At 36.9% G+C, this 13,745-nt stretch overlaps 1 protein-coding gene across 2 annotated transcripts in view; it reads right to left on the bottom strand.

Annotated features, from left to right (window-relative positions):
• Nucleotides 1–13,745, bottom strand: part of B4GALT6 (beta-1,4-galactosyltransferase 6) — a 79,222-nt gene that overhangs the window by 48,624 nt on the left and 16,853 nt on the right. For both annotated transcript variants that reach the window (XM_046672051.1, XM_046672050.1), the window contains exon 2: nucleotides 11,472–11,588. In XM_046672051.1, the coding sequence (XP_046528007.1) occupies nucleotides 11,472–11,588 (117 nt within the window). The remainder of the gene's footprint in view (nucleotides 1–11,471; nucleotides 11,589–13,745) is intronic.

The following is a 13,745-nucleotide window of genomic DNA, read 5'->3' as shown; positions in this document are numbered from 1 at the left end:
TGAAAGATTTAAAGATATTAAACATAAATAAGCATAAGGGAGTCCAATAAAGTTCTGATTCCTTCCTTAAGATGCTTTTAAAAAATATATCTAGGGGCCAGCCCAGTGGCGTAGTGGTTAAATTCGTGCACTCTGCTTCAGCAGTTCAGGGGTTCATGGCTTCGGATCCTGGGCCGGATGTACACACTGCTTGTCAGACAATGCTGGGGCAGCACCCCTCATACAAAAAATAGAAGAATATTGGCAGATATATTAGCTCAGCAACAATCTTCCTCAAGCAAAAAGAGGAAGACTGGCAATAGATGTTAGCTCATGGCCAATCTTCCTCACCCAAAAAAAAAAAAAAAAATATATATATATACACACACACACACACATACACATCTATGTCAAATTTAAGGTTATATTCAAAAAAATTTTCTCCTTTTACAAGGACTCCTACTATGCTAGCAAAGCATCTACTACATACTATCCATTTGTAGGAGTTGAAAATAGAAGTTAAATAAGGTTGTTCCTGGAAGTCTACTGCCTTGATGTGTTCCAAAGATTCATTTTCTTACAACCCTAAGGCAGATAAATATCAACTTTCTCAGACAATCCTAAAGTAATTTCTTAATGTCATGTAGTTAACTTTGAGAGTATTTTCTTACTCTGCACAATATACTGATAATCCCTGGGCTCCTTCTCTTAGCCACACACTATGATTCTATAAATCCACATCCAACTCCCAGATTTGCAGCTCTCTAGACATCTCTGCAAAACAAACTGTGAACATAGCTCCCCTCGGGGAGGCTGGTGGCAACAGGAGGGCCAGAGGATTGTTTCGCTTTTCATTTCAGTGTTAGAATGACTAATCTTTCACCAAAGAACCTATGGATCACTTTTATCAGTTTTTAAAGAATCAAATTAAAAAAAAATTTTTTTAACCTTAAAGACATGCAAAATGAATATATTCACTTCCTTTAAATACAAAGTTTTGAAGCTAAAAGTGTTATTCTTGGCCATGCCATTCTAAATGATCATAAGGACCTCAACCCATTACCAGACTTACAGAAGTGCCACTGCACTCCTTGAGGGCTGTGTCCAGGGGTGTTTACATCACCCCAATGTATTATGTATGTAAGTCTATCAATCCCCCCGACATTAGTCTGAAAACTTCTTTTAATTAAAATCAAATTGCCTTTGATTTCTAGCATCTAATAAAGTACCTACAACATGATAGGAGCTTACTGCAAACGAACACTTCAGAACTGCTAATATAGCCAAGAATGATTTAAGCTTTTGGAGACCATACTGTAATAAACCCACAAAATCATTATTCCTGCAGAAGTGGTTAGGTCCATAAGTAGAACCACTGCTTTCAAAATCAGGAGCAGTCTTAAAGGTAATGCATGATAGATGCATTTAAGACTGATCCACCACAGCTGCCGTAAAATGCAGACATTATTTAATCTAATGAATGAATGAGAACACAAAGAGTTCTGACCCCCCTGCCTTCTTCCTCCCTTCCAGAGCCACACCCAAAGAAAAGGAAAACAGCATGAAAACTTCTGGACAGGTCCCTTTCTCAGCTCTACACTGGACCTTATCACTTCAGGGAAAAGGAGGATGGGTCCAAAGGAGACCTCTCAAGGGTTTTTTCTTCCTGCAAAAGGGCAGCCTAAAATGGGTAATAGAAACTCAACAGGGGCCGGCCCGGTGGGACAGCGGTTAAGCGCACATGTTCCGCTTCAGCGGTCTGGGGTTCGCCGGTTTGGATCCCAGGTGCAGACATGGCACCGCTTGGCAAGCCATGCTGTGGCAAGCGTCCCACATATAAAGTAGAGGAAGATGGGCACAGATGTTAGCTCGGGGCCAGTCTTCCTCAGCAAAAAGAGGAGGACTGGCAGATGTTAGCTCAGAGCTAATCTTTCTCAAAAATAAAATTAATTAATTAATTAATTGTTTTAAAAAAAGAAACTCAAAGAGAGTTCTGGTCTGCACTGGCTTGTCGGGTCGATCTGGCAGCATCTAAGGGCCTCAGCCTGTGTATCCATCAAATAAGGAAGTGTGCTGGGTTATTTCTAACAAAGCTACCAGCTCTAAGGCTGCATGACCCTTATCGTCTGCTTTGGTAATTATTCACTGAATACATCTTGTTTTCTTAATTTGACTGATTCCATGGCTACAAGGCAAGGCACCATTTGATTACGAGACTATGTTATTTCTTTACAAAAATATTATACATATCTATTTACATTTGATGCTTCAGAAATCCAGGAACAGGGGTGAAGTCCTCTTTTTGAAATCAAATGTACTTATAAATATCACCACCTATTTGCCATTAAGCGTTAAATTTTATTTTTTCGTAAACTGTGTTTTTATTGACATATAACATTATATTAGATTAAGGTGTACAACGTAATGATTTGATATTTGTAGAGGTTGTGAAATGATGACCACAAGTTTAATTAACATCCACATACCTCACAAAAACATATGAACAAATGTTTTTTCTTGTGACGAGAACTTTTAAGGTCTAATCTAACTGTTAAATTTTAAATAAGCCAGTACATGTTAATCAATTCTCCCCTGGAGTTCAATTAGCTCTTTGTACATATTATGGGCCATTATCTCCTTTTTGACAAATTATATTTGTATAAGTCTGTGCAGAAATAAACAATTGCATTATAAATAACTATGTTTCCATCTCTCCCAAAGCCTAGAGAGCCTCACATAAAGGGAGGACGTTTTCCTTAATATTGTATCTCCAATGTCTGATTAAGTACACTAACTATACTAACTGTGCAATATAAGTGAACATGGTAGAGCCTCACAGCTGTCTGCTCAAACTCCATTTTCTGTTCCTCCCTAGGTCACAGAACCCCAATTTCATTCAGAGCACCAGGGAGGCCAGCTTAAAAGACTCTAATTCCCAGTGTCCTTAGGACTAAGTTCTGGCCAATGAGATGTAAGTAGAAATACTATGTGAGACTTCCAGGAAGTTCCCTTAAAGAGGGAACTCTATTTGTTCTTCTTTCCTCTTCCTTTCCTCCATCTTACTGATCCAAGTACAAATACAAAGACTGGAGCCCCAGCAGCCATCTTAGACTATGGAAACTACATGTGAGAGCAGAAGATGGAAAGCACTGAAGACTTTCTCTATAAAAGCAACAGATATCCAACTTCTAGACTTCTTCTGTATAAGAACATGAGCCTCATGTATTTCCTGCAGTCTTACAAGCAAACCTAATTCCTAACTGATACAATGACTGACTGTCTGCTGAGTAAAGGAATCATATGAAAAGTTTTCAAAGGTTCATAAAAGCAAACTTTAATCAAAGTATGCATTGGTTGTTCAGCCTTCATTGAAACTATGACTTGGTGAGGGAAGAAGAGGATTTCCCTTTTTTTTTGTTTTTTTCACTGCAGGGTGCTGGGGGAGAAGTTGTCTTGTCCAAGTAATCGGTTCTCATAATCAAGCTCAACATTCACATGTATAACTTATTTATACCCCAGGAAAAGAACCTGACTATGCACAGATTTTTAGCACTCACTTATACAAATACAGTAACCTAAAGATGCTTAATATTTCTGTTCAGTTGAATGAACTTTCAGTGAACACTTTCACAACTTATTCAACTAGGACAAGTCCTAGAGAAGCTTTTAAAACGTTTAAACTTTTTCTGAAATGGACCTACTATTCAAAAGACCAATTAACGCAGAAAACCAGTTAATGAGACTTTTATTGCACTATTAAAATATCATCTACGATGAGACAGTCTTTCTAAAAGAAACTTCCTTACAGTTAAAAGAGAGAAAAAAATTAAGTGTTTTGATTTGTAGCATCATATCACAAATTAGGCAAACAATTAGAATGGAGTAGAAGCATGTGTGACATTAAATTAAGAATCAGTATGTTACGGTCTTGAATTTTTAGAAGGGTCCAAACTATTACCTACCTTAACATACATTTTAAGAAAAAATACCTGTGGTTGGAAGATAAGGACTTCCTATCAATACAGTGAGCTGTGTGTAGTTTACAGTGGCACGATGAAGAACTGTTGACACAAATTAAATCTTTAATATTAACTGTTTAAAATAAGAACACAGAGAATGAAACAACTGACAATCAGCCATTGAACCCTTTTAAAGTAACATTAACAATACTGTGAGAGAGAGAGACCATGTGGAAACACTGCCATGGAGGAGCATCAGCATTCTTCCGCAATAGTTAAATTTACATCAATTCCACCATCAATAAATCATTAGTTTGGGCTATTATGTAGGTTTTAACCTTATGTGATTCTGATGGAGATTCTTCTTCCAGATAATATTTTAAAAAGACCAGAGCAGTTACCAATCTCAAATTTTATATAATTTCTCCTTCAGCCCCTAAAAAGCCCATAAAAATTATTAAGAATCTTCTATAATTAAAAACAATAAGTGAGTATCATAATGTCTGGCTTTGCTGGTTATCAACAACAAGGGGGACTATCCCCAGAAATGCTACGAAACATAAGGGAAAGAAAAAGCCTGCTCTTAAATGGCCCACGTACAAATCCACCCATTTCAGAAAGCAACCTAAAATCGCGAGAAGGAAAGGTGGACAGTCCTTTGGTGAAAAGAGACTCACTTGACAGGCTTGGGGTACATCTCGGCAAGAGGTGAGACCTCCTCAGGGACTGAGACATTGGTGGCAGCCATTATTGTGACCTAGTACAGGTGTGCTGACACAGATGTTGGCAGATGCCATTGGAGTTCTTCCCTTGGCCTGTTAGCACAGGGGTCTACCACACCCACTAGAGCACTGATTTAATCCAGTTCAACCAGGGCAGGTAGCCTGCCCTAGGGAATGGACCCACCCAACAGCAAGGCCTTGGGCAATTTGTGGGCCAGCATAGGCGGGGTGTGTGGGACCTCTACAGCAGGGCGAGTAGGTACCCTACAATGGTTTCGAGTGTGCACAAGGGGCAGGACTGCATTGATGGTGTGTGTGGGCCTGCAGGCAGTGGGGCTTATCAGCTGCAGCAGACTTGTACTTCTCAAACATCCACACAGGGGATTGGCCCCACCTTCCAATGCCTGAAACAATTGTGCACTGCCACACCTGGGGTAGGCACCACCCAGCTGCACTAGTGAGAGAACTGACAACAGCCTTACAGGTCAGAGGCCTACATCAATTGTAAGCCACCGAGCCTAGCAACCAGCCACGTTGGGGGTCTACTCACTTAACAAAAAAAGTGCAGCAGGAATGTGCTACTAGACCTTGCAGCCAACTGTGCTGGGGCTCCCCACACCTGATACAGTGACTGAAGGGACCATAGCAGCCACACACAGCTGAGCATTACAACCAGCCATCCGGGGGGACAGCCTAGCCTCCCCATGCACTTGAAGTAAAAGCAACCCTGCCACAACACAAGGACACATGTAGCCTACATGGGGGACACTCCTGGTACATTAGGAACTGGTGACAAGAGGGATGCACACTTCTGGGCCTCATAAGGCATCTCTTACATAAGGCCACTTCTCCAAGATCAAGAGACGCAGAGATCTACCTAATACAGATGTAAGCACAGAGAAAGAGGCAAAATGAGGAGACAAAGGAATATGTTATAAATAAGGGAACAGGACAATTCTCAGAAAAAGAACTAAATGAGACAGAGATAAACAATTTATCTAATAAAGAGTACAAACTAACAGTCATATGGATGCTCACTGATCTTGGGAGAAGAATGGATCAATTCAGTGAGAACTTCAACAAAGAATTGGAAAATATAAAAAAGAACCAATTAGAAATGAAAATAAAATACTATAAATGAAAAATTCATTACAGGGAATCAAAAGCAGAGTAGATGATACAAAAGAATGGATCAGTGAACTGGAAGAAAGACCAGAGGAAATCACCCAAGCTGAACAGATAAAAGAAACAAGAATTAAAAAGAACCAGGACAGTCTAAGGGAACCCTGGGACAACATCAAGCACACTAACATTCATATTATAGGTGTCCCAGAAGGAGAAGAGAGTGACAAAGGGGCAGAGAATCTATTTGAAGAAATACTAGCTGAAAATGGTCCTAAGCTGAGGAAGGAAATAGACATCCTGGTAAAGAAGCACAGAGAGCACCAAACAAGACAAACCCCAAAGGCCCACATCAAGACACATCACAATTAAAATGTCAAGAACTAAAGATAAAGAGAGAATCCTAAAAGCTGCAGGAGAAAGGCAACAAGTTACATACAAAGGAAACTGCATAAGGTTATCAGCTGACTTCTCAGCAGAAATCTTACAGGCCAGAAGGGAGTGGCACGATATAGTTAAAGTGCTGAAAGGAAAAAACCTACAGCCAAGAATACTCTATCCAGCAAGGTTATCATCCAGAATGGAAGGAGAGATAAAGAGTTTTCTAGAGAAGCAAAAAGTAAAGGAGTTTACCACCAATAAAAAGCGCTATAAGAAATGTTAAAGGGACTTATTTAAGTGGAAAAGAAAAGACCACAAATAGGAATAAGAAAATTACAAAAACAAAAAACAAAAAACCCCACACACAATAAAATCACTGGTAAAGGCAAATATGCAGTAAAGGTAGCAGATCAACCACCTATGAAGCTAACATAAAGGTCAAAAGACAAAAGTAGTAAAATGATCTATTTCCATGATAAAGGGTAATGGATACAGATGCACAAAAAAGAGGTTAAATATGATATAAAAAACATAAAATGTGGGAGTAGGGGAGTAAAAGAGTAGTGCTTTCAGCAAGAAGTCAAACTTAAGAGACCATCAACTTAATATAGATTGCTATATATGTAGGTTATTATATATGAACCTCATGGCAATCACAAACCAGAAATCTATAATGAATACACAAAAATTTAAGAGAAAGGAACCCAAACATAATACTAAAGAAAAGCATCAAACCACAAGGGAAGAGAGCAAGAGAAGCAGAATGGAACAGAGACAAACTACTAAAACATCCCCCAAAAGTAACAAAATGGCAATAAGTACATACTTATCAATAGCTACTTTAATTGTCAATGAACTAAATGCTCCAATCAAAAGACACAGGGTGGCTGACTGGATAAAATACCAAGACTCATATATATGCTGCACACAAGAGACACACTTCAGACCTAGAGACACACTTCAGACCTAAAGACACTCAGAAACTGAAAGTGAAGGGAAAGAAAAAGATACTCCATGCAAATAGCAATGAAAACAAAGGGGGGTAGAAATACTTATATCAGACAAAATAGACTTAAAAACTGTAACAAGAGACAAAGGAGGGTACTACACAATGATAAAGGGAACAATCCAACAAGAGGATACAACACTTGTAAATACCTATGCACCCAGCACAGGAGAACCTAAATATATAAAGCAACTATTAACAGACATGAAAGGTGAAATAGACAGTAACACAATAATAGTAGGGGACTTTAACACTCCACTTACACCAATGGATAGATCATCCAAACAGAAGATCAACAGGGAAACATTGGCCTTAAATGACACATTAGACCAGATGGACTTAGTAGATGTAGACAGAACATTTCATCCCAAAGCTACAGAATACACATTCTTTCAAATGAACATGGAACATTCTCCAGGATAGATCACATATTAGGCCACAAAACAAGTCTCAATAAATTTAAGAAGACTGAAATAATGCAAAGTATCTTTTCTGACCACAATGGTATGAACCTAGAAATCAACTACAGGAAGAAAATGGGGAAAGCCACAAATATGTAGAGATTAAACAAAATGGTAGTGAACAATGATTGGGTCAACAAAGAAATCAAAGGAGAAATCAAAAAATACCTGGAGACAAATGAAAATACAACATGCCAAAATTTATGGGATACAGCAAAAGCAGTTCTGAGAGGGAATTTTACAGCAATACAGGCCTACCTCAACAAACAAGAAAAATCTCAAATAATCTAACAGTGCAACTAAAGGAGCTAGAAAAAGAAGAACAAACAAAGCCCAAAATCAGTAGAAGGAAGGAAAAATAAAAGTCAGAACAGAAATAAATGGAGACCAAAAAAAAAAAAGAAAAAAATGAATGAAACAAAAAGCTGGTTCTTTGAAAAGATAAACCACATTGACAAACCTTTAGAGAGACTCAAGGAAAAAAAAGAGAAGGCTCAAATAAATAAAATCCGAAATGAAAGAGAAGAAATTACAACGGACACCTCAGAAATACAAATGATTATAAGAGAATACTACAAAAAGCCATACACCAACAAATTGGATAATCTAGAAGAAATGGATAAATTCTTAGAATTATACAACCTTCCAAAACTGAATCAAGAAGAAACAGAGAATCTGAACAGTCCAATCACCAGGAAGGAGATTGAAACAGTAATTAAAAATCACCCAAAAAATAAAAGTCCAGGACCAGATAGCTTCCCTGGTGAATTCTACCAAACATTCAAAGACTTAATAGCTATCCTTCTCAAATTCTTCCAAAAAATTGAAGAGGAGGGGGAGTTTCCTAATTAACTCTACGAGGCCAACATTACCATGATACCAAAACCAGACAAGGACATCACAAAAAAACAAAATTACAGGCCAATAGCACTGATGAATATCAATGCAAAAATCCTCAAGAAAATACTAGCAAATTGAATACAACAGTACATTAAAAAGATCAAGTGGGATTTATTCCAGGGATGTAGGGATGGTTCAACTCTGCAAATCAATCAATGTGATATACCACATTAACAAAATGAAGAACAAAAATCACATAATCACCTCAATAGATGCAGGGAACGCATTTTACAAGATTTAGCATCCATTTATGATAAAAACTCTGAATAAAATGGATATAGAAGGAAAATACCTCCACATAATAAAGGCCATATATGACAAACTCACAACTAACATCAAACTCAACACAGAAAAACTGAAAGCTATCCCTCTAAGAACAGAAACCAGACAAGGAGGCCCACTTTCACCACTCTTATTTAACATAGTATTGGAAGTCCTAGCCAGACCAATCAGGCAAGAAAAAGAAATAAAAGAGATCCAAATTGGAAAGGAAGAAGTAAAAAGGTCACTATTTACAGATGACATGATTTTACAGATGACGTGATTTTACAGAAAACTCACTTCATCATAGAAAATCCTAAAGAATTTTCCAAAAAACTTTCAGAAATAATAAATGAATATAGTAAAGTTGCAGGGTACAAAATCAACATACAAAAATCAGTTGTGTTTCTATACACTAACAATGAAGTAGCAGAAAGAGAAATTAAGAATAGAATCCCATTTACAATTGCAACAAAAAGAATAAAACACCTAGGAATAAATTTAACCAAAGAGGTAAAAGACCTATACAATGAAAACTGTAAAGCATTGTTGAAAGGAACTGAAGAAGACACAAAGAAATGGAAAGATATTCTGTGCTCTTGGATTGGAAGAATTAACATAGTTAAAATGTCCATACTTCCTAAAGCAATCTACAGATTCAATGCAATCCCTGTCAAAGTTCCAATGATATTTTTCACAGAAATAGAACAAAGAATACTGAAATCTATATGGAACAACTAAAGACCCCAAATAACCAAAGGAATCCTGAGAAAAAAGAACAAAGCTGGAGGCATCACACGCCCTGATTTCAAAATATACTACAAAGCTATACTAATCAAAAAAGCATGGTACTGGCACAAAAAACATACACACAGATCAATGGAACAGAACTGAAAGCCCAGGAATAAACCCACACATCTTGGGACAGCTAATTTTCAACAAGGGAGCCAAGAACATACAATGGAGAAAGGAAAGTCTCTTCTATAAATGGTGTTGGGAAAACTGGACAGCCACATGCAAGAGAATGAAAGTAGACCATTCTCTTAAACCATACACAAAAATTAACTCAAAATGCATTAAAGACTTGAATGTAAGACCTGAAACCATAAAACTTCTAGAAGAAAATATACACAGTATGCTCTTCAACATCACTCTTGGCAGCATATTTTTAAATACCATGTCTGACCAGGCAAGCAAAACAGTAGAAAAAAAATAAACAAATGAGACTACATCAAACCAAAAAGCTTCTGCACAGCAAAGGAAACCATCAATAAAACGAAAAGACAACCTAACAACTGGGGGAAGATATTTGCAAACCATATATCTGATAAAGGGTTAATATGCAAAATATATAAAGAACTCATACATCTCAACAACAAAAAAACAAACAGCCCAATTAAAAAATGAGCAAAAGATCTGAACAGCTATTTTTCCAAAGAAGATATACAGATGGGCAACAGGCACATGAAAAGATGTTCAACATCACTCATTATTAGGGAAATGCAAATCACAACGACAATGAGATATCACCTCATGCCAGTCAAAATAGCTATAATTAACAAGACAAGAAATAACAAGTGTTGGAGAGGATGTGGAGAAAAGAGAACTCTCATACACTGCTGTTTGGAATGCAAACTGGTGCGGCCACTATAGAAAACAGTGTGGAGATTCCTAAAAAAATTAAGAATGGAACTACCATATGATCCTGCTATTCCACTGCTGGCTATTTTTCCAAAGAACGTGAAAACACAAATGCATAAAGATATATGCACCCCTATGTTCATTATGGCATTATTCATAATAGCCAAGACTTGGACACAACCTAAATGCCAATCAAGGGACCAATGGATAAAGATGTCATATCCATACACAACGGAATACTACTCAGCCATAAAAAAGATGAAACCTTGCCATTTGCAACAACGTGGATGGACCTTGAGGGTATTATGCCAAGTGAAAAAAGTCAGAGGGAGAAAGTCAAATATGGTACGATCTCACTCATAAACGGAAGATAAAAACAACCACAACAACAGACAGATACATAGATACAGAGATCAGACTGGTGGTTACCAGAGGGGAAGGAGGAAAGCAGGAGGGCAATAGGGGTAACTGGGCACACGAGTAAGGTTATGGATAGTAATTAGTCTTTGGGTGGTGAACATGATACAATCTACAGAGAAATAAAAACATAATGAGGTACATCTGAAATTTACATAGTGTCATAAACCAATGTTACATCAATAAAAAACAAGTAAATAAATAAACAAAAACCAATAAGTATTTTTTAGACATAGTTGGAAAAATATTTTAGGAATTAGAATGGGCATAAAGAAAGGGCAGAATGGCTAATATGAATAAATCATTCTCTTTGTAGTTATTTTCTCTTAAACATAATAGGTGAAGTGAAAAAGCACAAACTGCTTTTCATATTTTGTTTATGTTTACAAGAATTAATTTAAGTATCCTTGTACAAAACCCTCACCACCTTTGTAGAACAGAAAATGTGACGGTCCTGGCTCCAGCAGGAAGAGAATCTCCCAGTATACTTCGTAGGAGATATCCTCACCTTAACAGGGAGTTACTTGCAGGCAAAACCAGAGCTTGAAACATTTGGTTTCTGCTTTATGACTACAAGGTAAGAAGCAGAAGCTCAGCAAGAGTCAGCAGGAAACGATCTTACCTGTACCATTGAGTGTAGAATTTTTATTTGTGTACAGCCTGATCATATGTCCTATTGTCTTCACATTTTCTTTCAACATTATTCCTCGAGCTTGTACCATAAAGAGATATGTGTTGGCTATAAAAGGAAAAAGAGAGAATGCCATGACTCAATAAGCTTTTTTTTTTTTAATTTAACACAATAATATTCAGAATTAGGTAACTGCCCAATAAACCCAAATGGACTCAATTAGCATGTCCAATGGGAAAACAGAAATACAAAATGACTATTCCCCGTTATCAAAAACTTACAAAAACAAATCATTTTAAAACAATAAAAACAAAAAATTAAAGTAGTAATGTCCATCAAATAGAATGAGACTAAATGAGCAAACTGAAATATCATAATGAATCCCTTCATCCATAAGTGATTTTCTACTATAAAATATACTTAGAAATTTCAAAAAGTCATTTTATTACAAGTATTCAATCATATAGTTGTAAAATTCACTTTCTCTAATTCTACATTAATTCTTTCAAACCAAAAACTCCAGAGAGATGAAGATTCCTCATCAAATCATAAATACTTTATCATAAATCACCATAATATCTAGTATGGATATGGATCTTGTAAAGTCTCGATGTGTTGGCGGGCGCAGGGGGCAGGATGATCTAGAATCAATATCTGTTTTGGTAATTTCTCTCTGAGAGTTAATTACTTAAACTGTTACACTCCCTTTCAATCACAAATCTACCTACCAAGATTGTAAAAGCAGACGAAATCAAAATCAGTGTTCATTCTCAAGCTGGTCAGTTTAATTCTTCGTGATAAGTGCTTCGAAAATAAGCCTCTAATTTCTTCCTCAGGGAGAAACTGGTAAATTGACAAAGATTATAAAAATCCCTGCCTTTTGAGATGCCGAGCCTCCTCAGAGAGGCACAGAACTAAAGCCAAAAGATCCTTCCTTTCTTGGTCCTGATTCTGCTGGTACAGTGCCTAACACTGGACAGCTCACTGCACCTCGGTTTCATCTAAAAAAGGCAATATTGTACTAGATGTTCTCGAAAGCCCCTTCTACTCTCCATTCTCCAAGCACAAAGCCAAAAAACTCATGAACTCCATTCAGCCAAGAGAAGGATGTTCATCATGATGGCAAAACAAAGAAACTGCAAAGCTCATTTAATGACTCTTTCAATTTTAACATAAGCTGTCCCTGATCATAGTCATGACACTCTCAAAAAATGAATGCCAAATGAAAAAACTGAAAATGCCAACTAATTTTCTGGGCCCTATTCTATGTCCTTAAAATAGTACAGAGAGATGAACAAAATGTAATGTTTACTACCTCCTTCCCATTTTTTATGTAAATTTGAACTTGCTCAAAGTACAAATGAGCAGAGAGTAATAGCAGGGAAGCAGAGTGAAATAAATTTCTTTCATCTTCAATCCATCAAAGAGAAACAGAAATCTAGGTTTCACATAAGCTTTACCTCAATAATTTTTAAGAGCATATCTACATCCTCTTTAGAAAGCAGTCCCATATAATTAGATTTAACTTGTTTAGGTTTGAATTTATTATACCAGGTTACAAACACCACGAGTTTTTATTACGTTTTTGCTCTTGAGTGGACTTCAAAAGAAAGAAGAAAAGAGACAAAGCAAAAAACAAAAAAAGACTACCCAACCAAAAATGTGGAAAAATGTTTAACGAAAGTCAAACTAACATTAGCAATTCTACCTAAACCAAGATCTCAAGTTCAGCTGAAATGATGCAGGAAAAAAATCAAATAGCTTACTAACGACAATTGGTTTACAACACATTGGATTATTTAATCCTAAAGTTATATGTGAAATTTGTTATCAGTGATGTAACTATCTTACACCAAACTGTAAAAGGAGACCTGTTGTGGAAGACTTGAACCGAGCCCAGGTGTAAGCCAAAGCCAGGATTGTTCCCAGACTGCAGGAAACAGCGCTGGCCTCAGCAAGGACATGTAGGGAGGAACACATGTGCATTACTGAGTGTCCTGGAAACAGAACTTTTTAAACCATATACCTTTTACTTTTAATTAACACATCTACTCATACAAAGAAAACTGTTTGAAATCTTGAAACCAAGTCAAATTTAAGTAGCAAGGAAAAGATCTAGGATAGGAGAGAATAATCAAAGTCACATTTTCCTAAAACTTTCAAAATATCCGATAACAAAACTGTCAAGACAAAAAATGATTACTGATAGCACCTGGGACAAAGGTGAATCATTTACCAAAAGAATGCATTACCATTCACGAGATG

This window comes from Equus quagga, chromosome 9 (genome assembly GCF_021613505.1).
Source record: "Equus quagga isolate Etosha38 chromosome 9, UCLA_HA_Equagga_1.0, whole genome shotgun sequence".
In the NCBI taxonomy this organism is placed as follows: Eukaryota; Metazoa; Chordata; class Mammalia; order Perissodactyla; family Equidae; genus Equus; species Equus quagga.
This window is presented reverse-complemented; position numbering and strand designations above follow the sequence as displayed.